Source organism: Apodemus sylvaticus, chromosome 3 (assembly GCF_947179515.1).
Source record: "Apodemus sylvaticus chromosome 3, mApoSyl1.1, whole genome shotgun sequence".
In the NCBI taxonomy this organism is placed as follows: Eukaryota; Metazoa; Chordata; class Mammalia; order Rodentia; family Muridae; genus Apodemus; species Apodemus sylvaticus.
Window position 1 is genome coordinate 120,345,556 of NC_067474.1, and position 26,817 is coordinate 120,372,372.

Here is a 26,817-nt window from a genome sequence, read left to right on the forward strand (position 1 = left end):
AAGGTGAGGGATGTGGTGGGCAGAGACTCTAGGAGCTGGATCCTTCTCACACAGGCCTCAGATGCTGTGCTACTGATGCCAATAAGCAGACAAGCAGTGTAAGACATGCGAAAGGTAAGTCACATAATCAGGTTTGCATAAGTCCAAATTTTAAGATTCCTTGCCATTGCGACAGTCATATGCTAGCCTTGAACTAGAGATCCTCTAGCCTTATCCTTCTGGGTGAGTGGAAATATTCTAGTATCACTATTACTACTACAAAGGGAAAATGCGCAAAATGCCCAAAACTATAATCACCGTATGTCTTTGATAGTCGCTCGCTTCAGGGGGTCCACCTGCAGCATGTGCATCAGCAGAGTGGCAATGGACCGGTTGAGGTACTCTGGGATGTAAAACACACCCCCTCGGATCTTCTTAAAGAGCGTAGGCACGTGCTCATCGTCGAAGGGGAGGGTGCCACAGAGAAGGGCATACAGGATAACCCCACAGCTCCAGATATCAACCTCAGGACCTGCATACAGCCTGAGGAAGGAAGACACAAACCTAAGTGTTGGTATCATTCCCCTCATTGTTAGTATCCTGCTTAAATACATGATAAATGCAAAACCAACATGGTTATGAGGCTATTTAAGATCTTCACTGAAACACAGAGCAATTTCCAAACCTCAATAATTACTCTTCATAGAATATTATCAGCCCAACTAATTATGCGAATTTGTCAAAAAAAACTTATTTTTATTTGTTAAAAATTAGTTATAGAGCCGGGCAGTGGTGGCGCATGCCTTTAATCCCAGCACTTGGGAGGCAGAGGCAGGCAGATCTCTGAATTTGAGGCCAGCCTGATCTACAGAGTGAGTTCCAGGATAGCCAGGGCTACACAGAGAAACTCTGTCTCAAAAAAACAAACAAAACAAACAAACAAAAAATTATTTATAAGTGCTAATTAAAATTTATTATACTTTCTGGCCAGGCAGATGGTGCATTCCTTTAATCCTAGCATTCAGGATGTAGAAGCAGACAGATCTCTGAGTTTAGGCAAGCCTGATCTAGACAGTCCCAAGCCATCCAGGGTAACGTGGTAAGACCCTGTCTCAGAAACAAACCAGCTAACAAATAAATAAATGTACACTTTCTGTCTTATTTCTTTAAAGAAACATTAACGTAGAAAAGCACAAACTAAAAAAAAAAAAATAGTATGTAGTGCTTCACACACCCACTGCAAAACTACCAAAAGAAAGATAAAGATTATACAACAGAAATTTTGCCCTTTAGCACACATTTTAAACAAAAATTGAAATATTAAAGTATTTACCTAGTACCATATAGACAATATTTAATTTGTATAGCATCTTTTCTGGAACATTATTCATTTATTCATTTATTTATTTTTAAATTTTTATCTTAAATGTATGAGTATTTTGACTGCATGTAAGTCTTGTGTGTCTGGTACCCAGAGAGGTCAAAAGATAGTGTCAGCTTCCTTGGGAGCTGGGAGCCCTCGTGTGGATACTGGGAATCGAACCTGGGTTCTCTGAAAAGTAGCAAGTGCTCTTAACCATGGAGCCATCTCTCCAGCCCTTGTAGGCAGAATTACTACTACTTCCTTTCAAAATCATTGGTTAATTCATTGGACTAAGGCAGCTGAACTCTAGACAGTCAGCTGGGCTCGAGACGGCTCAAATCTGGACAGCTTGGCTCTGCACCACCTGCCTCTCACTACTTTTGTCTTGTCCTTCTTCTATATTAGCATTCCCAACAGCACATTTCCAAAATCAGACTCTGGTTTGAGGTAAAAAATTTCTACAGTTCTGGTGGAAAGAACATAATCTGCTTCTCTAGAGTGTTGCTCCTAATTTACATCATTTCCTGTATCACCCAAGCTCCTGACTAAATAAATGTGTTCCCTAAATCTGATCAGCTGAAATTCTAACTAACCTCAAACTGATGGTCTAAGGAAGTGGTTATTTTGCGGAGATCTGGCCCTGAGGTAGAACTCTTATAAAGAAGGCTAACACCCTATAAGAGACTACTCCAGAGAGATCCCGTTACCCTTTGACCACACATGCTTACAGTAAGAGACAGTAGGCTGCAAGGAATAGGTTCTACACACACCAAATCCTTGTGTGGCCACAGAGCTGTGACAGGCAGACTGGCTGTTCATTAGGATGGTGTATGGTGCACTTCAGCAGCCCAGATGGACTAAGACTCTCACAACCTCCGCGTGTACGCACCTACTCAGTACTTCTCTCAACACACTGTTAGCTTTGAAAACCAGACACTAGTCACTCTGAAACGGCTTCACTTTGTCTCTGCTGCCTCTGTAAATATTTTCTAATGTACCACTGAGCTAATTGCAGGAGGGACTACATATTTGTGTAGTTTAATTGCTTGAAATCATATTGTCACCCAAATTTCACTCTTCCAAAAACAGAATATAAAACAACTGCCTGGAGACTGTATGAAATACTATTAAATAATTATGTCTGATAAGTAAAGACAATGGCTTAAATGTTAGCAAATCTCTACAGCTACATGACATTTTCTAGAACAGAAAATAGACATTGCACAAAATCTGTCGCTGCCTTCACCAATAAACAAAATTCATGAACTTATGTATTACACAAGATGCATAAACGCGTATATAAGAATGCCTACATGGAATTTAAAAAATTAACTATTCTACCTATAATAAAAATAAGTGAATGATTGTTTCTATTATGTTAAAAATATTTTCCCAAAGGAAATACAATTAAACATTACTAGAATGGATGCAAGGTCACAAAAAGCCTACTTGTCACTAAAACCATTACCTTCCTGAGATGACCTCAGGTGCTGCATAATTTGGCGATCCACAGCTAGTTCGTAGAAATTCACCATCTGACATCATATTAGACAGTCCTGAAAATGAAAGTAACTTATTAGATGCTGAATACGGGAGATACAGGTAAAGCTATAATGAAAATTCTCATTTACTGCATGCTTCAGAAATCATATTCATTATTTATGTTTAAACATAATGGTGAGTGGCAAGATAGCTCAGCGGGCAGAGTTGACAACCTGAATTCAATCCATGGATCATAAAGGGAGGCAGGAGAAAACTGACTCTGGAGTCTTGTCCTCTGACCAACACACATATCTATACTCTTTTACATATACCTAGATATCACACACACACATGCACACACACACACACACACACACACACACACACACACATCTTTAAATTAGAAAGGTACTTTTAGACTAGAAAGAATCATTTTAGGGAAGACACATCAGCATTCAGAATGCTAAAGAGCACCGCATGTGGTGATGGGATGAACAGCACTACATGAAAACTGACTCATTTCACATACAAAAAAAAAGTTATTTGAAATTATATTACTGTTTTCAAAAATAGAAGCGCCATATATTATCTACTTCTCTATATGAAGAAATAAAATATAGGCTGCTACTTAAAAAACAAACAAATAAACAAAAACTGCTTTTAAAAGTCTTTCTTACAAGGCTGTAATTGGGTATTACATCTTTAATGCCGATACTCAGGAGATAAAAAGGAGGATCTCAGGGAGTTTGAGGCCAGCCTGGTCTACATAGCAAGCTGCACACTAGCCAAGGCTACATAGTACAAGTCTATCTTTTTTTTTTATTGTAATTAGACAGCAGACCAGCTCCAGTTAACAAGCAGGCTGGTTTCCTTGGAGATGGGGTCTCACTGCTATCCAGGTGGAGCCTCCTGTTTCAACTTTCTGGAAAAGGTTTATAATTAGAGAGCTTTGATTCAACGTAGTAAAAATAATCCTCTGAACCAAAACTCCAGCTGAACCACTTCCTAGAAGAGTTTAAACAGAAATAGTAAAGCCAGTTTAAAGACAGATACAAAACAAACTGACAACACACCTGCAGCATGCAACCCTGAACTGCACATCTCCCATGATTCTCCCCATAAGGGCGTTGTCCTTTCTTTTCCTCAGTCATCCACTGTGGCAGCCTTTCCAGGTGTGTTTGGGCCAGAAAGTGTCTGCTCATTAAAAATGTCCATTTCACCTCGTCTCTTACCAAGGACTAGCGTCCCCTTTACTCGTAAGTTATTAGATACTGCGCCCTAAGCCTTACAGGTCTTTCCGAGATCAGTTCAGCAAGCAGCACAAAACTTTTAAAGATGAAAACAAATATTCACACACTTGTTTATGTCCATTTATCAGGAAAGCATCCACTGTATCAACAAAATTTTTAAAGGAATTTGGGACTCTTTCTCTTCCCAGCACCCTCCTCCCAAAACAAAACAAAACAAAACAAAACAGGTACCATTTCCTTAGGAGGAAAGGTGTGTTGAGTTGATCTGTCTTGATGTTGCCTTCTGATGTGTTTTCTAAAAACAGTACTATTTAAGTAGATTTAAATAAACAAAATAGGCCAATATGAACTGCACTCAATCCTCCTTTTGTGGTGAAGAGGTTGCGAGGGTGGATGGAACGTTCTTAGTTCTGTAAGAGCGGATACTGGTCTGTTTCCCAGGTGCTACCCAGCTTGGAGCAACCCCGGAGTGGCGTACCAAAGTCGGCTATCTTGGCGTTCATCTGGGCATCCAGCAGCACGTTCTCGGGCTTCAGGTCCCGATGGACAACCATGTGCCTGTGACAGTAATCCACGGCGGACAGAATCTGCTGAAAGAGCCGGCGGGCTTCCACCTCTTCAACCTAGCATGCAGGAAAAGAAGCCGCATCAAGACTATCTGGGGCATCATTTATCATGCGCTTCAGTTTTGTAACAAGTCTAGATATAACTAATCAGGCTAATTCAAATCGACTAATTAGAAATCCAACAAGTCAGACAAAGCAAACCAGCTAAAAACCTTGCCAAAGCTCAAAATAGTATTTGATGGAATCTTTTGCTTGGCTGCATAGCAATGATGTTTAATTTTCAACCAATATTAAATATGCACAATGTTTTAGGGGAGTCAGTAAAACCAACTAAAACAGAACTTATATGAAAATGCTAAGAAAAGAAAATAATTGAAGCTTCAAGATGATTTTATACAGAACAGAATGTGAAAAGCACAAGAATTATTTGGCGATTAAGTGGGACATAGTTTCCAAATCAGTACGCAAAAGGAGTACTTCTCAAAAAAGGAAATGCATCCTGTATGTGTAGTCAATGTTAAAGAAAAAAACTAAAACACTGAAAATATGTTTGTGGTTAGCTACTACCAATTCCTTCTACTTTCTTAGCTTGGGGCTGAAAGATACACTAGAAAATATGTCACTCACCCGCCCATGTTTGCAGATGTAGTCGAACAATTCACCTCCAGACACATATTCCATTACCATAAAAAAGTCTGTTGGAGTGCTGATCACCTGGTAGCTTGTTCAGAAATAAAAAAGCGAGTTAATACAAAATGGTGCGCCTATAAATAATCAACCTCATCTGCTATTCTTGCTACAATTCATATTCTAATATTTGTATAATATTGTAGGATGGCAACAGATTTCACAATGCTATCAAACTAATCCCAGTGCCACAAGCACGGAAGGAGGCTACAAAAGTATCCCACTTCCTGAGGCTTAGAGCCTCCCCTTCAGATTTCTGCTTGTCAGATTCTTGTTATCTTTCAAATCTTTACCAACTAAGTTAAGCACTTTTCCATTTCAACAAAAATGTGTTTAGTCAATAAAGATAGGTATTATATGCTTAGAATATACTTAGACATATAAAATATGTCACAAAGATATATACTCAGCAAAATTCAGTAGGTAGACAAGTCATCCTTTCTTAACAGTGGCTGCAGGGAGGAGCTATATACTGAATCAATCAGAGAGACACATGGATGGAAAACTAAGCTATACACTTGCTTTGATTCAACCAATGTATCTGAGCGTTTGGCACAGCCCCATATTACTGTACTCAGAAGTCTGCGGTGGAAGAAAACAATGACTTAGAAACTTGCCTAGGCTACACAGTAAAGGCTTGTCTCAAACAAACACGCAAGACATAACAACAGGAAGTTGTGAAGTACTACAGAAAATCTGAACTCTGACTAGATTACTAATAAGACTCATGTTTTTATTTTAGATGTGACATTGACACTACGCTTATCTCATTTAAAATTATACCAGACACTTTATACATTAAAAGTGCTTTGGATCTGAGGGAGCCGACCTGGTAAGAAGCCGCGGTGGGAAGGAGCTGAGGCGATACACTACTGACCCTGCCGCTGAGCGCTAGACGCATGGGCTCGTCACTCCAGGCTCAAACATACTTAATAGTTTTACCATAAAAATGTGTGTGTGCATTCATAAGTGTGTATGCAGACACCTAAAGCTGGTCTTATTAAACAAATAGTAAGCAATCAGCTTAATTTTACAAAATAATATTTTTTCTCTGAAAATTACTTTCATATACACAATTTTACAAAATCAGATTTTGAAAATGAGTTAAAAATAATGTTTTAAATGAAGATTGCTTCTAACATTTATACAAATGGATACTGTTCTACTTTTAAAACTACATTTTTTTATAAAGGATTCTATATAGTCTCATTTATTATGAGTATTGTTAGTTTCATAATTAGTTATTATTTAAGGCTGATAAATACAGCAATAAAGACTTTGCTGGCCTCAAGTTACTCAAGAGAATGCACAAGAAGGAGTTGATGCCTGTCTCCAGGCAATCCACCTTGATAAAGACTTGTTAGAGTAGGGAACCCTTTGCTATTTTGTCTACCAATGGGCCACATTTTATTAGTGTGCATTAAAGCAAGTGTGTTCTAGCTGGTGGAGGGCTTGGTTACTAAGAGCCATCAAGTAGATGTGTTACATTCTAGTTATACTAAGAGAAAACAAATCATGTATAAATTAAACGTATGAAAGGACTATCTGTAAAAATATTTCTTTCTTAGTTTTTTTGTCCTTGAGATAGATATTATAGAGTCCAGGCTTGCCTCAAACTCATAACCTTCTCTCCTTGGCTCCTGCATTCTGAAATTACAAGTGAAATTACAGGGCTAGCCTGGAAGGATACTTCAAATGGTAAGCTTTAGTCTTTGAAGGACACAAAGGGCAGGTATCCCATTTTATGTAAAACAAATGGGTATAAGAAAAATAAAGTTGAGACTATTTCAAGTGAACTGTGAAAGGTAATTTTATTTAGAGCTCTTGACAGAAATGTTCTGATAAAGGCTATTTTGACAGGTACTAAGTGATCAAACAAACTGAATACAGTAGGCAGAAGCATCTACTGCTACCAACTCATTTTTCTGATCTGATTTATTAATTATTACCAATTACATTTCTGCTTATCCACTCTGAATGAGGCATGAATAAAATGATGAAACTCAAACTTCACTAGTGATCCTTTGGAATAATATACCACAAGTCTTCATAGGATAGTGCTGGGTTGAATTGTCTCATGGAGGCTCTAACTCCACAGCACATGCTATCACACACTGAAGGCCACTTCATAGCAGTGAAAAACTGAGGCTACCATGAGTGAGCCGCCGGGCATAACTAATCAAATAAGGAGTCTTACTACGTATTGAATCCCTTCTTGTATTGGCCCTGTGTGAAACATTGGATCCACTATGGGGGAACTTGCAGTCTAGCTATAGTCAGGTAGTGAAAAAGGATTCTCTTCAGACACATATCTGAGTTTCAGGGCCAGAAGTTTTCTATCAACCCTAAAGCTCCAAATTAATCAGGTCCTGTTATCTCTGTCATTTTTCAAGTATGAAACCACTGTTAAGTCTCACTACTTCTTATTAATCATGCTTAATTTTCCTCTGCGCAGCTTCTTCCTACAGGCTATGTCCCCTGACTTGAGTACCTCTAACAGGGTATTAGCCCTCCCTTAGAGTTTCACTTACAGGCAACCTCACAAGTGTAAATGCGGCAGCTTGCATGCACAAACACATTCACCTGGGCTTTACAGCTCAGATCTCTCAGTTTAAAATTACATGTTTCACAATGATGATAATTTGATTAATGGGTTTTCATCTGGAAAAGTACTTACAACAAACCATTTAAATATAGAAATTACCACTTTAAAATATGTAAATAGCTTGAATCAATACCAGAATGAACTGAAAGTAAAAAGAAAAACATGGCAAAATTTCAACCAATAACACTTCAGTTAATAAAGGGAAACGCGTTTTGGAAACAGAAGAGTCCCAGGAAAACTGCTTCATATTAGAGACTTGGTGGGAAAGGCAAGTTCCTGGGATATCAAAAGGTAGCTTCTGGTAATTACATGGAAATATTATAAGAAATATAATGAAGAATAATCATCACATATAACAGCATTCTTTTAATGTGACAGAAATGGAAAATAATATGCATTAGGAAATTTTTTAGAAACATTTTTAATTAAGAAAAAAGTAATTAGCTAGACAACACCTAAGCAATGTCTAGCTGGTAAGTTATACTTATTTTTATGCAATAAACACACAAAGTAATATATACAACTCAAGGAAAAAAAGAAATATTTCTGAAGTGAGCAAAAATCAGCATTAATGCACATCCCTGTTCAGTGGTAATGTCTATAAAGATTGCAAAATGTTATATTGTCAAGTATATATAGGGTAAGATTTTTCTTGAATTATAACTCAGCTGTATAAAAATGTAGTAATTATTACCCTGTTCATTTCTTTAGTTGATTACTGTTTTTAACAATATCCTAATAGGTAAATACAAACCATTATTGGCAATAAGGCAGGGCCTTCCCAATCCCTCCCATGTAGCCACAGAGAACTGCACTCCACTGCCACCCCTTACCCTCACCCAAGAATGCCACTGTTCTGAGGCCCTTTCAAGCTTCTCTTGCTTTCGTTTTAGTTTTATTTTGATATATGAGATATATACATCCATATTTATATGTTTATATATATGAAATATATGCATCCATATTTATATTTAACAGTGATTAATATCATATACCTAGCTTAACAGTTTTAGGTTTAAAATGGAATATATCATATGTAATATTGGAGAACTTCTTTGAAAATCAGTCAATATTGTTGTGTGCTACAGCCATATGATATGACCATTATATAACACTGTATTTATCTGGTTATTCCCAGAGCCTATTTATTCATTTATTCAAGGCGCTAAGCTGATTCCTACAGTTCTGCTATCATATGCTACTTAACCATTTTTGTGCATGGTAAGATTTTTCTCTTGCTATATACTGACAAGCTGACATGTGAGTGCTCTACTTAGGTGGCAGTTGTTTTTTGTAGAGAGTTTAGTGATGCTAAAAACAACTAGAAAGCTTGTGGACTTATACAGTATCTACTACTTGCAAAATATTGTATACACTTCTTCTCCAAGAAATGCTTGTGTCTTTTGGCAAATTTTATTGGGTTGGTCATGTTTTTCTAATTTATCCATGGACATAAAAATCAATTATTTCCACAATAGTCTAGAAAATAGAATAAATATGTATTGGTTACTAAAGCATACCTTCTAGCTACCAAGTCACACTGAGTTTGCTCTCATTTTTCTCTATAAACAGATTAAATATACTCTAATGAGCATCTCCTTAAGATGTAACTGTACATGTATATCACTATCAGACACACATTGAGAAAATAATTAGTATCTTCAAATATCCAATCAGAAGGCTTCTCAACTACAATGATTCTGTTTTCTGTTCCTCATTTTCAGAATTACATCCAAATGCCATCCATACATTTTAACTGTTTGATCTGCCTGTTTTAACTTATAGGTTTCTCATAGTTTGTTTTTTCCAGAGGACATGAGGTGGTTTGTCCTTGAGGCTAAGTTCAATTTCACCACCCATCCTTTAGAGCATCATGATGAACAAGGGGTGACTCTTATTAGAGCTGGAGAGCTGATCAGACAGCCATCTCATCTGTTTAACAACTACATCGTACTGTGCACCTCTAGCCAAAGAAACAATGTCTCTCTTTTCTCTCCTTCTGAATACAAGTAGCCATTTAGTCTAGATTCATCAATTCATTAACTAAATATTAAATTATCTTTTTATGTATATGAGCATTTTGTCTACATGTATATTTGCACACCAGAAGAGGGTGCCCATAGCACTACTACAGCTATAGATGGTTGCCAGATAACATGAGGGTACTAGGATTTGAACCCAGGATCTCTAGAATAACAACCAGTGCTCTTAACCAATGAGCCATCTTTCCAGCCCCTTTAATTAATAAAGCTTAAGTCTATAATATTTGAACAATCTAACAATAAACTGTGGTGCAAAGAAAAATTTCACTCCAGTTTTCCTCAGAATAAGTTCAAGGTCACTACCTAGCAAATTCAACGATATCTTCAGCTACATAGTAAGACCCTACCTCAAAACAAATGTGCAAAGAATAGCGAACAAAACCCCACTGCCTCTGTAGCACGCACCATTGTATCTCTCTCTCTCTCTCTCTCTCTCTCTCTCTCTCTCTCTCTCTCTCTCTCTCTCTCTCTCTCTCTCTCTCTGTTTCTAGACCTCATTTCTAATCATTTCTCCTCCCACTATATACAGCAAAAATCCAGCTGGGAGGTGATGGCACACGCCTGTAATCCCAGCACTTGGGAGGCAGAGGCAGGCGGATTTCTGAATTCAAGGACAGCCTGGTCTACAGAGTGAGTTCCAGGACAGTCAGGGCTATACAGAGAAACCCTGTCTTGAAAAAACCAAATCAAAACAACAACAACAACAACAACAACAACAAAAATCCATGGTCATAGATTTTATAAGCTTAACTCTTAGAACTATCTACTGAATTCTGTCCCTATACCTGCTAAGGCACTTATCTCCTACAATTGGCCCCCTTTCTCCTGCATCTTTTGTTCAGCCTTGACCTAATCCTTCTCTATTACATTACCTACCCTAAAACACACCCCCTTTAGACGATATACACTCTTCTAATTACTACTGCCCTTTTCTCCCTCTCCTGTCTAAACTATTGTTTCTCTTCATCACATATTCTTTCTTCATCTAAGATTTTTGCCTCTAACATTCTAACAAAAGATTAAAAACAAACAAAAAATAGTAACCCTCCTCCTGTTCACCAAATCTAATGTCTAGTCTCTGTTTTCATCTTACTCAATAGCAGCAGTAAGAAGAGTTGACAACCTGTTGAATTCAAACTGTTTCCTAAGTTAGCCCATAGGGTATTAAAAAGTGGTTTAGGAGAGAGAGGGATGGCTCAGCAGTTAAGAAGTGGCCCCAAGCTCAGTTCCCAGCACCCACATGGTGACTCATGCTGCAGCTGCAGGAGATCCACACTCTTCTCTGGACTCCAAAGGCACCTACAATCACATGTACACATATGTATACATGTACAAACGCACTCACACATACACAAGCACACATAAAATAATAAAACAACTCTTTTTTTTTTAAAAAAAAAAAAAAAAGGAGAGGGGGAGGAAGAGGAGGACTGTAGGGAGCACACCAGAGCAAAGTCTTGGCCCCCTCACCTGGATTCCATAAAGTGGTAGTTCCTAGCACTGCTATGCCATGGGCCCCAAACCTAGTCATCTGATAGCCAACATGCACGTCAGCGATGACTGTCCCTGGCACTTCAGCTCAGCCTGGTCTCCTGCTGTGGATGAGGTCTACAGAGCTGCTCTTAGTCACTGATCCACCTGCTAGACAACTGGAACCTAGATTTGCTGTTCTGGCCTCAGCCTTGGTATAGCTGATCAAATCTTAGATTTCAACTCTGACTCTTCTATGGCTTCAGCAACAGCTTCATCTGGACAGCTGGTTTGGCTTCCTTTATCTTATTAATATAGACTCCATTTGCATTTCTATCAGCCCAATCTAGGGCATGCTATCTCTATACAACTTTCCCCCTAATTCCAAACTCAACTATTCAAAAAGATCTCTACTTGGTGCCTCCTTTCAGCTTCATAAAGTTGTCAGCTGCTTGATACTAACTCCTACACCCCATCCAAACCTGGTCTTCAGGCCACCTTTCCCACGCAGTCACTGGCAACAATATTCTTTTATTCGCCCACTCTAGGTCCTTGGAGTTACTCTTCTTTCCTAATCTGCATTTCTCTTGCAAAGGTTAACTAACTCTACCTTGAAAGCATACACAGAGCAGGCGTGCTTCTCTGCATCTACTGCAATACTGTACTCCAGCCGCCCTCACCCTTCGCCCAGATTGCTGCAGCCAACGCCTGGCCTTTCTCCTTACTTCACACATGCCCAAATACAGTCTAAGAGGTAAGTCTGAGGACATCTCACTTCTGGTCAACGTATTTCAGTGGCTTTCATCTCACACAGAGAGGAAGTTAGAGCCTTTAACAACACTCAACAACGTCCCGTGTGGCATGGCGCCCTTTGTCTCTTACTTTACTAGATGAGTAGTTCTCAACCTTCTCGACACTGCAACCCTGTAATAGAGTTCCTCATGTAATAGAGATCCCCAACCATAAAATTAGTTCATTGCTACTTCCTAACTGTAATTTTGCTTAGTGTTATGAATCATAAAAATCTGATATGCAGAATATCTGATATATGACCCAAAGGGGTCATGACCTACAGGTCATGATTTTCCACTTCAGACCCCTGTGTATCGTCAGTTGCTCTGTGAATAATTTCCCTTCCAGGCTCCTTATCTGTTTACTGCATGTGACACAGTTGGCTATTGGAGGATTACTGCCTCCTTCCCCACTCCCCCATACAAGTATGCTCCCCTCTCCTCTTTCTCCCCCTCTCCATACAGGATGGTTTTTGTCTGTTAATAATATATCATTAATGCCCAAAGGTGTCATTTGTGAAGTAATGGATCAACAGTCTAGCTGTCTGTCTTCAGCTTGCTCCTCCTTTTCCCTTGCAGACTCTGTACACCAGCTACACTGAGATTGCTCAGATACACACACTTACATTCATTCTTTTGTTCTTGACTATCTCATAGAAATTCTGAGGTGTTACTAAAACATTTCCTCTTTATATATACAGGTAATTACATTTATTATGGGATGGATAGGAGGAGATTCTATATGACATCTCCATTCAAATGTGTAGTGGGGCACAATGTTTATCAGAGCTAAAATAGTTCTTAATGATCACCACAGCTCCCTTGTTTCTTTCATTACTCTCAGAAAGTGGTACCACTATGGTTATTTGGTGGTTCAAACCATAACTACAGACCCTTTATTTTCTTTCTTTATTCCTTCTTTCCAACCTCGCAGTAATTCATTAGCTCTGGATCTGAAACACATAGTAGGTAATTTTGCTAATTGGACATAGTGTCACACTGTCTTTTAATGTTTGACTGCTCTGTGCTGCCCTTGCTCTTCGACACAGACACTTCTGTGTGCAGTGGGCTAATGCGGAGATTAGACACTAGTCAAACTGCTAAGAAAAAGTGACTATGTGGGATCCACCTTAAAGGGGACACTGCATCACTCCCTCCTAGGCGCAAGGAACATCACAGAAGGACAGGAAGAATCTAAAACACACAAGATGGGAAAGCATATTGTGGAACGCTCTCTTCTGCTCATGACAGAGCCGTGCCTTCATAGATGGACACCAGTCCCCTCTGCACACATTTGGGCCCACAACATTCTATCACAGACTGGCAGGGGCTCCTGAGGTCCCACCAATCCCTGAGGAGCTATAGACAGATGACAGAAGGGGAAGGGTAGCCATACTCCTCTGTGATTGGCTACTGGTATGCTGCCTTGCTCAAGTAAATCCACCCCTGCCCAGGCTCATGCAAGCAATCTCAATTAAATGGAATGGGGCACCCCAAAAGACATGAAAGCAGGAGAAATGGGGGAGCATTAGGAAGACTTGCTGAGAAGAAAATATCTAGAGCAGGGATGGGATAAGAGAGTAGGGGAAAGTGAATATGATCAAGGCATATTATATATATTATATAATATATTAAGAATAAATTGAAAAGTAAATATACAATGAATCTAGCACATCTCTCCATCTAGAAAGGTTGCTGAATGAAACCATCCGCAGATAGATTGCTTCATATCTGTTCTGTCTGTAGTACCTACTAACCTTAAAAAGTATAGCGTGGCTAGTGGCTGTCATACTAAACCTTATCCATCACTGTGGTTAAAGCTACCAGTCTCTGAGCTAGCCAACAGCAATGGCTTTTGTGCTGGTCTTTCTGCTTCCATCTCTTCCTCCATATCACAGTCAAGTCAGTCCTCTAGCTCTCCCAAATGCCCAACTTAAGACAAGACCCAAACCTGTCTACTCTGTGACCTTAGGACCTTATCTCCATTCTACTCTGACCATTACAGCAATCCTCCCTTCCCCAGGATGCTCACCCTCAGTTTCACCCTAGCAGAGTGCTCTTCTCCTTTATTACAGCTATGATCAGGACTGCAAAACAAATGGGAACTTTACAGAGATGACAAATGATGCTCGGGTACTAAGGAAGCCATTGAAATGTGCACTCAGAAGGCTACGTGAGCTCAGCAAGTTGAACTACCGTAGTTAATGTATTTACTGAAGGTAAGGATAAAGAGGAAGTTTTAAGATTAGGCAGAGAACAGACAGGGTTATGTTAAAATATTATCACATGGAAACTTGGGGATTACAACATTCAAGATGGTGAACACTGCTTAAAAGCTGAAGACAGGCATAAAGAAGTAGATTAAAATAATTAGCCAGAAAAAAATCTTTTCCTAAATAAGAAGTATTTACCTTTTGAATGTAACTCAAATTTCTCTAAGAACTACAGAGGAAAGAAAAAAGAAAAAAATCAAAGATCAATTCTACAAATTCTAGACTTTGGAAAGTTTTCACTTTGCCTTTCCATCTCATTTGTTACTTTTAAACCTTTACCAGTGGCTCTTGGGTTAAACAAGCACTGTATTGGTTTGTTTTTTTGTTTTTTTTTTTTTTTTTTTTTAGTTAATAGAGAATTCATTCACTAAATAGATATTAACTGTCAGTCTTGGTAATTAGTACTCATTTTTTCTGACTGATTCTAGAGGTCAGTTTTTCAATAATGAAATTATTCTTGGCAGAAAGTTAAAACAGAACAAAACAAAGATTATGAATCAGATCTCTTTGTGTGTATGTCTCTGTCTCCATCTCTATCTCTCCGTGTGTGTGTGTGTGTGTGTGTGTGTGTGTGTATGTGTGTGTGTGTGTGTGTGTGTGTAACACTAACATTATTAGAAGCTATGTCAATAATCTTTCTCAGTAGGGAGAAAACATGAGTGTTTTTCTTTTTAAAAAATTCAAACTCACAATTCAAGAGGCAATGTGGATGAATGATTTAAGCTCATGGCTGAAAATGTAGGAGCTTTAAGCACTGATTCATCTCTGCTAATTACTGGCTGACCAACTCTGAGGCTGTTCTGTAACTACTTTAGTACAATGTAATACTATCTCTAAATCATAACAAAACAAAAATTGCTAACAAATTATAGGAAAAAAAGAGTAAGAAAACACTGACAAATTACAATGTGAGAAATCAGATTTTAAATCCCACAATAATCTGTTTACTGACTGTGCTGTTAGTTTTAATTGTCAATTTGCCACAACCCAGAGTCACCTGAGAAGGAAGGCCCAGTTGAGGAATTATCTAGATGTCTGCTGGGGACTGGGTTGTCATAATGGTTAATTGTTGTAGGAAACATTGGCCTGCTGTGGGAGACACCATCTTATGGGCTGATTCCTGAACTGCTTAAGTGGGAAAAGGGCTGGCTGAGTATAAGCAGGCAACAGGCAGCAGGCAGCCAGCAGGGGGCACTCAGTAATGTGTGTGATTAGCTACTTGTGTTTCTGAACTGACTTCCCCTCAGCAATAGACTGTAACTGTAATTACATGCCAAGTAAACCCCTTTCTCCCCTAAACTGCTTGTTGTCAGGGTATTTTATCACAGCAACAGAATTAAACTAGAACAGTGACAAAATGCTGTTTTCGGGAGCAGAACAAATCTAGATCACACACTTCAAATAGGAGCTTCCAGGACTAAGTTTTAAAAGCCCAGTCAAAGTCTGCTCATTTAGAAGCATCTCTTTCTTCTCTACCCTCACTCTGGCACAAGACATTTTTAGTACGGCCATTTCCGGTTTCTCTTCTTATACACAATAGCTAGTAAGCAGCAAAACCCAAAGAAATTCAGGTTTCAAGCCACTGAAGTCATTACAAGTATTGAGTCAAGTCAGATTCGAGAAGTGTCACTGGCCTAGAATCTCAGCATTAGGGAGGCAAACACATGACTGTGAGTTTGATGGGGAGGTCAGACTGGGTTACATAGTAGTTCTGGGTCAACCCAGGTTACACAGCAAGACTGTACTTTTTTAAAAAGGCATTAACTGCTTCAGTTTACTGAAAACTACTGGAGTCAGATCAAGGAAACTAGAATCAGCTCATGGGTAGCCAATGCTTGCTTTTGTGTTGGCATTCTACCAATGCCAACAGTTACTTCTTACATAACATTAGGAAGCACACCATTTGAAAACTAGAAAACAAATGGGAAGAGAGGTGCATTATCCTTGACAGGTTGTATTTTATACTAATCTTCCAAAATCTTTACATACACATTGTAGCACTGAGTTCTAGAGATAATCAAACAAAAAAATCAAATACTCCATGTGATTCTGTGTTTATAATGCAATGAACCTAAAGTATGTATAACATAGTATTGAAGCTTACTGTAAAACTGAAAATTTCATGGCAATTGCATCACCCAATGGCACACCAAACCAAGTATTAACTAACTAGGAATAGTCAGCAGCAAATTCTTGGTGTTGGCAAGATGGCACTATGTGGGCTCCATCATCAAATATTTTAATTTGCAATAGTGCACTGACAAAAAGTACAACAATCAAAACTAAATAGTTCAAAGCCTGTAAAATTGTACCAAGCATGTATTTTAGGAATTTCACAAGCTGGGCTTGGTGGCACCTCTCTTTAATTCTGTTTACACATAATAGGTCCTAACTTGGGAGGAGAAATCACAAAGAGCTGCTTGTTCTAGCTTGAATTTCTGTTGCTGTGATAAAATACTGACCAAAAGCAACATGGGCAGGAAGGGGTTGATTTCATCTTCAGACTACAGTGCAGCAGGAAGAAGAGTAAGGCAGACACAGTAAAGGAACACTGCTTCCTGGATCACTCGTCGAGGCTTTTTCAGGTTGCTTTTTACCTAGGACTGTCTGCCCAGGTTTGGCACTGCCCAGAGTAGTAGGCTAGACCCTCTAATACCAGTCATTAATCAAGAAAATGCCCCCACAGACATACCTATAGGCCAAACTGAAAGGCAATTCCTTAACTGAGGTTTCTTCTTCCCAGAAAACTCTCAAGTTGACAAAAACTAACCAGCACGGCATTACTGTTTCTATTGTCTTCTGCATTATCTTATAGTTCTGTAGATCAGTAGCCTGACACATGAACTAAAGTGTTGGCAATGTTTGGATGCCTCTGGAGACTCTGGAAGCAAAGTCCACTTCTTGACAGATTTGGGTCTTGGAAGCTGTTCTGTATTGTCACACAGTCCTTTCACCATCTTAGAAGCCTCCACTAACCAGCAGTCTTCCCCATGTCTGCTCATGATGGTCTTGCTCAGGTCTCTTTCTGACTCCCCTCTACCTTTGTCTGCTGATTTTGAGGACCACTGTATTTACATGGACTCTCAAGGCATCCAGAACTAACTCCCTCTTTCAAAGTTAAGATGACCTGTAATCTTAGTTTGTCTTTCCAGTGTAACAGACAACATTCACAGGTTTTTGAGGTGAGAAGACAGACATTTGGAGGGCCATTATACTGGTGACTATCATCAAATAAACCAAAGAACTCCACAGGATTATCAAGTTGCTCCCCATTAACACTGCCACTCAAAGATTGCTCACTGAGGGATTTAAAAAGAGCTTTGAAGTTGGATGTGGAAAGTGGGGAAGAGGGACTGGAATAGGGTAGATTTGATCAAAACACATGAAATTCTTAAACGATAAAAGAATTTTTTAAAAAGATTGTTCACTAGATGGGTGGTGGTGGTGCATACCATTAATCCCAGCATTCAGGAGGCAGAGGCAGATGGATATCTGACTTCAAGGCCAGCCTGGTCAACACTGCAAGTTCTAGGACACCTAGAACTATGCAGAGAACCCCTTTTCAAAATAAGAAAGAAAGAAAGAAAGAAAGAAAGAAAGAAAGAAAGAAAGAAAGAAAGAAAGAAAGAAAGAAAGAAAGAAAGAAAGAAAGAAAGAAAGAAAGAAAGAAAGAAAGAAAGAAAGAAAGAAAGAAAGAAAGAAAGAAAGAAAGAAAGAAAGAAAGAAAGAAAGAAAGAGGGAGGGAGGGAAAGGAGGGGGAGGAGAAGAGAGGAGAGGAGAGGAGGAGAAGAAAGGAGAGGAGGGGAGGGGAGGGGAGGGGAGAGGGGAGGGGAGGGGAGGGGAGGGGAGAGGAGAGGAGAGAAGAGACTAATTTTAGGCTAAATATAACTTATTCTAATCTTAATATACTAGCAAACAAAATGTAAAAGATAATAATATGTTTACACTGATCTTAAATGTGTTTTCTTATTGCAGAAATCTTATTTGAATGAAGATATACACTAACTCTCTTTCTACTATTACTTTTATTTTCTATATTCTTTGTTTACATTCCAAATGATTTCCCCTGTCCCAGATCTCCCCTCCCCATATGTCCCATAAACCTTCTTCTCTCCATCCATTCTCCAATCACCTCCCTCCTTTTTCTCTGCCCTTATAATCCCCTCCAATGCTAGATCAATCCTTTCGAGGATCAGGAACCTCTCCATACTTCTTCATGGGAGTCATTTGTTATCCGATTTTGGCCTTGGGTATTCAGAGCTTCTGGGCTAATTAATATCCACTTATCAGAGATTGCATTCCATGTGTATTCTTTTGTGATTGGGTTACCTCACTTAGGATGATATTTTCCAGATCAAACCATTTGCCTAAAAATTTTGTGACTTCATTGTTTCTAATTGCTGAGTAGTATTCCACTGTGTAAATATACCACATTTTCTGTATCCATTCCTCCATTGAGGGACATCTGGGTTCTTTCCAGCTTCTGGCTATTATAAATAAGGCTGCTATGAACATAATGGAGCATGTGTCCTTATTGCATGCCGGGGAATCCTTTGGGTATATGCCCAGGAGAGGTATAGCAGGGTCCTCCGGAAGTGTCATGTCCAGTTTTCTAAGGAACCGCCAGACTGATTTCCAAAGTGGTTGTACCATCTTACAGCCCCACCAGCAGTGGAGGAGTGTTCCTCTTTCTCCACATCCTCGCCAACACCTGCTGTCTCCTGAGTTTTTGACCTTAGCCATTCTGACTGGTGTAAGGTGAAATCTCAGGGTTGTTTTGATTTGCATTTCCCTAAAGACTAATGATGTTGAGCACTTCTTAAGGTGCCTCTCGGCCATCCGAATTTCTTCAGGTGAAAATTCTTTGTTTAGATCTGTACCCCATTTTTTAATAGGGTTATTTGGTTCCCTGGGGTCTAACTTCTTGAGTTCTTTATATATATTGGATATTAGCCCTCTATCAGATGTAGGGTTGGTGAATATCCTTTCCCAATTTGATGGTTGCAGTTTTGTCCTTTTAACAGTGTCCTTTGCCTTACAGAAACTTTGTAATTTTATGAGGTCCCATTTGTCAATTCTTGATCTTAGAGCATAAGCTATTGGTGATCTGTTCAGGAACTTTTCCCCTGTGCCCATGTCCTCAAGGGTCTTCCCCAGTTTCTTTTCTGTTAGTTTCAGTGTGTCTGGTTTTACATGGAGGTCCTTGAGCCACTTGGAGTGAAGTTTAGTACATGGAGATAAGAATGGATCAATTCACATTCTTCTGCATGTTGACCTCCAATTGAACCAGCACCATTTGTTGAAAAGGCTATCTTTTTTCCACTGGATGTTTTCGGCTCCTTTGTCGAAGATCAAGTGACCATTCGTGTGTGGATTCATTTCTGCATCTTCAATTCTATTCTATTGGTCCACTTGTCTGTCACTGTGCCAATACCATGCAGTTTTTAACACTATTGCTCTGTAGTATTGCTTGAAGTCAGGGATACTGATTCCCCCAGAATTTCTTTTGTTGTTGAGAATAGTTTTAGCTATCCTGGTTTTTGTTATCCCAGATGAATTTGAGAATTGCTTTTTCTAACTCTGTGAAGAACTGAGTTGGGATTTTGATGGGGATTGTGCTGAATCTGTAGACTGCCTTTGGCAAAATGGCCATTTTAACTATATTAATCCTGCCAATCCACGAGCATGGAAGATTTTTCCATTTTCTGAGGTTTGCTTCGATTTCCTTCTTCAAAGACCTTAAGTTCTTGTCCTATAGATCTTTCACTTGTTTGGTTAGAGTCACACCAAGATACTTTATATTGTTTGTGGCTATTGAGAAGGGTGTCATTTCCCTAACTTCTTTCTCAGCCTGCTTATCCTTTGAGTATAGGAAGGCAACTGATTTTCTTGAGTTGATTTTATAACCAGCCACATTGCTGAAGTTGTTTATCAGCTGTAGGAGTTCTCTGGTAGAAGTTTTTGAGTCACTTAAGTAGACTATCATGTCATCTGCAAATAGTGATAATTTGACTTCTTCCTTTGCAATTTGTATCCCCTTGACGTCCTTATGTTGTCTAACTACTCTAGCTAGAACTTCAAGTACTATATTGAAAAGATATGGAGAGAGAGGACAGCCTTGTCTAGTCCCTGATTTTAGTGGGATTGCTTCAAGTTTCTCTCCATTTAGTTTGATGTTGGCTACCGGTTTGCTGTATATTGCTTTAATGATGTTTAGGTATAGGCCTTGAATTCCTGTTCTTTCCAAGACTTTAAGCATGAAAGGATGCTGAATTTTGTCAAATGCTTTTACTGCACCTAATCAGATGATCATATGTTTTTTTTTTTCCTTGAGTTTGTTTATGTAGTGGATAGCATTGATGGATTTCCTTATATTGAACCATCCCTGCATCCCTGGGATGAAGCCTACTTGATCATGGTGGATGATCGTTTTGATGTGTTCTTGGATTCGGTTGGCAAGAATCTTACTAAGTATTTTTGCATCAATTCATAAAGGAAATTGGCCTGAAGTTCTCTTTCTTTGTTGGATCTTTGTATGGTTTTGGTATCAGCGTAATTGTGGCTTCATAGAACGAGTTGGGAAGAGTTCCTTCTGTTTCTATTTTGTGGAATAGTTTGAAGAGTATTGGTGTTAGGTCTTCTATGAAGGTCTGAGAGAATTCTGCACTGAAGCCATCTGGTCCTGTGCTGTTTTTGACTGGGAGACTTTCTATGACCCTTTTTATTTCTTCAGGTGTTATGGGACTGTTTAGATGATCTATTTGATCCTGATTTAGTTTTGGTGTCGGATATCTGTCTAGGAAACTGTCCATTTCCTCCAGATTCTCCAGTTGTGTTGAGTATAGGCTTTTGTACTAGGATCTAATGAGTTTTTGAATTTCCTCAGTTTCTGTTGTTATATCTCCCATTTCATTTCTAAGTTTGTTAATCTGTATACTGTCTCTGTGCCCTTTCATTAGTCTGGCTAAGGGTTTATCTATCTTGTTGATTTTCTCAAAGAACCAGCTCCTGGTTTTGTTGATTCTTTGTAGGGTTCTCTTTGTTTCTACTTGATTGATTTCAGCCCTGAGTTTGATGATTTCCTTTACTCCTCCTGGGTGAAATAGCTTCTTTTTGTTCCAGGGCTTTCAGGTGTGTCATTAAGCTGTTACTGTATGCTCTCTCCATTTTCTTTTTGGAGGCACTCAGGGCTATGAGCTTTCCTCTTAGCACTGCTTTCATTGTGTCCCATAGATTTGGGCATGTTGTGTCTTCATTTTCATTAAGTTCTAAAAAGTCTTTAATTTCTTTCTTTATTTCTTCCTTGACCAAGGTATCATTGAGTAGAATATTGTTCAGTTTCCATGTGTATGTGGGTTTTCTGTTGTTTTTGTTGCTATTGAAGACCACTTTTATTCCATAGTGATCTGATAGGAGGCATGGGATTAGTTCGATCTTCTTATATTTGTTGAGGTCTGTCTTGTGACCAATTATATGTTCCATTTTGGAGAAGGTTCCATGATGTGCTGAGAAAAAGGTATATTCTCTTGCTTTAGGATAAAATGTTTTCCTTTTTGATAATATGTTTCCATATTTGATATATATGTTAAATCTAATTGGTCCAAAGCTTCAATTAGTTTCACTGTGTCCCTGTTCAGTTTCTGTTTTCCTGATCGGTCCATTGAGGAAAGTGCAGTGTTGAAGTGACCCACAATTATTGTGTTAGGTGCAATATGTGCTTTGAGCTTTAGTAAAGTTTCTTTCATGAATGAGGGTGCCCTTGCATTTGGAGCGCAGATGTTTAGGATTGAGAGTTCTTCTTGTTGTATTTTTCCTTTGACCAGCAAGAAGTGTCCCTCAGAGTCTCTTTTGATGACTTTAAGTTGAAAGTCAATTTTATCTGATATTAGAATGGCTACTCCAGCTTGTTTCCTGAGACCATTTGCTTGTAAAATTGTCTTCCTAAGGTAGTGTTTGACACTGACGTGTGTTTCCTGTATGCAGCAAAATGTAGGGTCCTGTTTACGTATCCAGTCGGTTAGGCTATGTCTTTTTATTGGGGCATTGAGTCCATTGATGTTAAGAGATATTAATGAATAGTGATTATTATTTCCTGTCATTTTTGGTGTTATTTTTTAAATTTGATTGGTTATCTTCTTTTGGGTTTGATGAAAGAAGGTTACTATCTTGCTTTTCCAGGGTGAAGTTTCCCTCCTTGTATTGGTGTTTTCCTCCTATTATCCTTTGTAGGGCTGGGTTTGTGGATAGATATTGGGTAAACTTGGTTTTGTCATGGAATATCTTAGTTTCTCCATCTATGGTGATTGAGAGTTTTGCTGGGTATAGTAGTTTTGGCTGGTATTTGTGTTCTCTTAGAGTCTGCATGAGATCTGCCCAGGATCTTCTAGCTTTCATAGTCTCAGGTGAGAAGTCTAGTGTGATTCTGATAGGTCTTCTTTATATGTTACTTGGCCTTTTTCTCTTAGTGCCTTTAATATTCATTCTTTGTTTAGTACATTTGGAGTTTTGATTATTATGTGACAGGAGGTATTTCTGTTCTGGTCCAGTCTGTTTGGAGTTCTGTAGGCTTCTTGTATATTCATGGGCATCTCTCTTTTTAGGTTAGGGAAGTTTTCTTCCATGATTTTATTGAAGATATTTGCTGGCCCTTTAAGTTGTAAATCTTCACTCTCATCTATGTCTATAATCCTTAGGTTTGGTCTTCTCATTGTGTCCTGGATTTCCTGGATGTTTTGGGTTACAAGCTTTTTGCATTTTGCATTTTCTTTAACTATTGAGTCCATGGTTTCTATGGTATCTTCAGCATCTGAGATTCTTTCTTCTATCTCCTATATTCTGCTGTTGATATTTGCATCTATGTCCCCTGATTTCTTCCCAAGGTTTTCTATCTCCAAAGTTGTCTCCCTTTGAGTTTTCTTAGTTGTTTCTACTTCTGATTTTAGATCCTGGATGGTTTTGCTTAGCTCCTTCACTTTCTTGTTTGTGTTTTCCTGTAATTCTTTAAGAGATTTTTGTGTTTCCTCTTTCACGACCTTAGCCTATTGACCAAAGTTCTCCTGTATTTCTTTAAGTGATTTTTGCGTTTCCTCCTTATTGGCTTTTGTATTCTCCTGAATTTCTTTCAATGATTTTTGTGTTTCCCTTATAAGGGCTTCTAACTTTTGATCCATTTTCTCCTGAATTTCTTTAAGTATGTATGTCCTTCATGTGTTCCTGTACCAGCATCATGACCAGTGATTTTAAATCCAAATCTTGTTTTTCTGGTGTGATGGGGTATCCAGGACATGCTGGTAAAGAAGAATTGGGTTCAGATGCTGTCATATTATCTTGATTTCTGTTAGTAACGTTCCTGCGTTTGCCTTTTGCCATCTAGTTCTCACTGGTGTTAGTTCGTCTTGTCAATGTTGGACTCACCAGTGCAAGCTGCCTCTTCCCACCTGGCCTCTGATGCACAGCTGACCTCCTGCACTGCCTGGAGACAGGGTGCTGTGGCCCAGGCTGTTCAGATCCCAAAGCAGACACCTGAAGGCTCCTGCCCGGGGCCTACTGGACTCACCAGAGCACACTGACTCCTCCTAGCTGGCCTCCCGGGTGCCCCTTTGGCCTCTTGCAGGGCCTGGAGATGTGATGTTGTAGTCCAGGCTGTTCTGGATCCCGAAGCGGAGATCTGAAGGCTCCTGCCAGAGGTCTCAGGACTGGAACCTAAGCTCTGTGAGGCCGACCCACCGGAGCAAGCTGTGTCCTCCCAGTCTGCCTCCGGGTGCACACCAGGCCTCTTGCACTTCCTGGAGACCCAGTGCTGTGGCCCAGGCTGTTCAGATCCCAAAACAGACACCTTCTCTTTCTACTATTTCTACTACTATGTTCACTAACTAATTTGGCATTTAGAAAACCATATTGTTCTTTGTTTACATACTTGAGTAACAATACATAAATATAACTGGGCCAAAATCCTGTGTCCACAAATAAACTTATCTAGTTGCTTATCCCTGTTGGGTATGTTTTCTTCTTATCAATAAAGTAAACCTACCTTATAGAATTATCATGATGATATTACGGGATTATAAATATAGACTGCTTGGCACAATTCCTGGTTACCCTCAGGTATTTCTTGAGTGAATAAAATTTTATTTTACAAAAACTGCATTCAAGCTTTAAAGTATAATAAAAATAATTTTCTGTATCTAGAATGTTACATTATTCTCTACAGAACTTTAAACAACATGACAGAATATTACTTCACCCTTAATATCTAGATTTTCTATATCTAATTAAAATAGGTAAATTATCTTTCAACTTAGCTAACTACTATTTACTTTATTAGACTAGTTTTACTATGTATCCCAGGTTGATCTCAAACTCACGATCCTCTTGCCCTGGTCACCAAGTGACATTACAGTACTGTCCTATCACACCTGGCCTGATAATAGTTTTAAATTAAAAATATAAGGAGGAAAAAGAAGAAGAAAAGAACCACCCTAAGAAGAGCAAATGCTGAGGGATCGACAGAGTAAATTCTAAAGAATCAACTTCCAAGGCTACACTCATCACTTAACTAGGACCAACTTTGAAGTAAAGCTTTAATTTTAAACCAAGTATGTACACTGAAGAACTGACGGAGGGGTGATGAATAAAAATTAAAACTGAATATGAATATGGTATTTCCTAAAAGTAACTTAAAGTATTTATAAAATTTCGGTTTAACTATTTCAAGACAGTTATTTTGTATTTTCAAGCACAAAAATACTTACAGTTTGATAATATGAGGATGACGAAAGAGTTTAAGATTTTGAATTTCTCGTTTTATTTTTCCAACAACATCTAAGCTGCGAATCTTCTGTCTATTTAAGATCTTAACTGCCACTTTATGGCCTGTCAATTGATGTTCTCCAACTAAAGGAAAGAGAAGAGAAATGCTGACCGTCAGAAGAACAGCGCCATTACCCATGCAACTTCCCACTGCGCTCCATGCTCATATCCTCACGGATGCGCTTCAGCGCCATGGGACGCACGGCTGGAAGTTCTGGAAGTTCTCTGCGCTCTATGCTCATATCCTCACCAGTGCGCTTCAGCACCATGGGACGCACGGCTGGAAGTTCTCTTCTACCCCACCCCCTTCCCCTTGAGAAAGCATGCCTTTAACACAGAACCTGTGCCTCCGTCATCTCAGCCTCCTCAGCAAAGCACAGCAATGTCCCTTCCATCTTTGTGCATAGGATTACTCAATTCTGTATTCCTTCATTAGAATACTATGGAACATCTTTTAGACAGAATAGAACTCATTATATTTTCCTTTTTTCATCTTCTATTTAATACCAATGTATTTATTACCGAAGAATAAATATTTTTTAATAAAAATAAAATAGTTAATTTCTGTTAAAACTTCAAGTGAACGCAATCTCTGCTACTTCCCATACCAGCCCTGGCCCCCTTTGTTCAGGGCCCACTGTCATCTCATGGGATTGGTCCAGTGCTAATGGCTCTGCTAAGGAGGCCAGCCCACTCCCTCCCACTAACTCCTGGGTGCTCCCCTTTCTGCTCTTCCTCCCACTAACTCCCAGGTGCTCCCTTTCCACTCTCTACTGGCTCGTTAAAGATTAATGTCCAAAGGCTTCTCACCTAGATCCACAGTAGAGACTGGAATCACCTCACTCAGCACCTGAGGCTTATAACTAACTAATGATCCTGCTCCCTCTTTGGGTTCCCATAGAGAATTTCAAGATGGGTGTTCCATAGGCACCTCAAGTTTAACAAATTCAAAATACGATGCAGCATTCCCGTCTGCTTCTTCTGCCAAACTAACGTCCTTTACCAACAGTGCACCGCTTGAATGCTAGAATAAAGATCCCAGCTACTGACAGCTACTGAGGATTTCCTCCAGAAATATTAAAGAAATATCATTTAAACACTATAATAAAAGTAAAAAATAATAGAAGTGACCGTGTTATTTACTCTTGTGTACTCGCAGTCTTCTAAGTGCTAGCTGGCTTGCTCACCCATCCTTACAAGAACTCTAGGATGTATTGCTATTCTCCAGGGAAATATACAAGCTTATCACTACAACAGGGAAGATTCCGTTGCTCCTTCCCCACTAACTGAAAGTACTAAAACACAGGTAACTTTTTCAAGTCAAAAAAGACCATGGACTCTATGGTGGTTAGTCCTATCAAGTTGACTGAATGTTTGAGAGACTAGTAAAGTACAATTCTGGGCATGTCTATGAAGGCACTTCCAAGATAATTAAAACCAGAAGACACTGACCTAATCAATGGGCAAAGGCCTTGGTACTAATACTACCACAGCAGAGCT

At 39.1% G+C, this 26,817-nt stretch overlaps 1 protein-coding gene across 2 annotated transcripts in view; it reads right to left on the reverse strand.

Annotated features, from left to right (window-relative positions):
* The window catches only part of Prkaa2 (protein kinase AMP-activated catalytic subunit alpha 2), a 73,499-nt gene that overhangs the window by 17,245 nt on the left and 29,437 nt on the right, over window positions 1–26,817 (reverse strand). The window contains exons 2-6 of one of the 2 annotated variants that reach the window (XM_052176885.1): window positions 25,260–25,401; window positions 5,268–5,361; window positions 4,553–4,697; window positions 2,811–2,898; window positions 298–522 (exon numbers count right to left, since the gene is read on the reverse strand). In XM_052176885.1, coding sequence (XP_052032845.1) covers window positions 298–522; window positions 2,811–2,898; window positions 4,553–4,697; window positions 5,268–5,361; window positions 25,260–25,401 — 694 coding nt within the window. The remainder of the gene's footprint in view (window positions 1–297; window positions 523–2,810; window positions 2,899–4,552; window positions 4,698–5,267; window positions 5,362–25,259; window positions 25,402–26,817) is intronic. The other variant, XM_052176886.1, reaches the window with a different exon arrangement.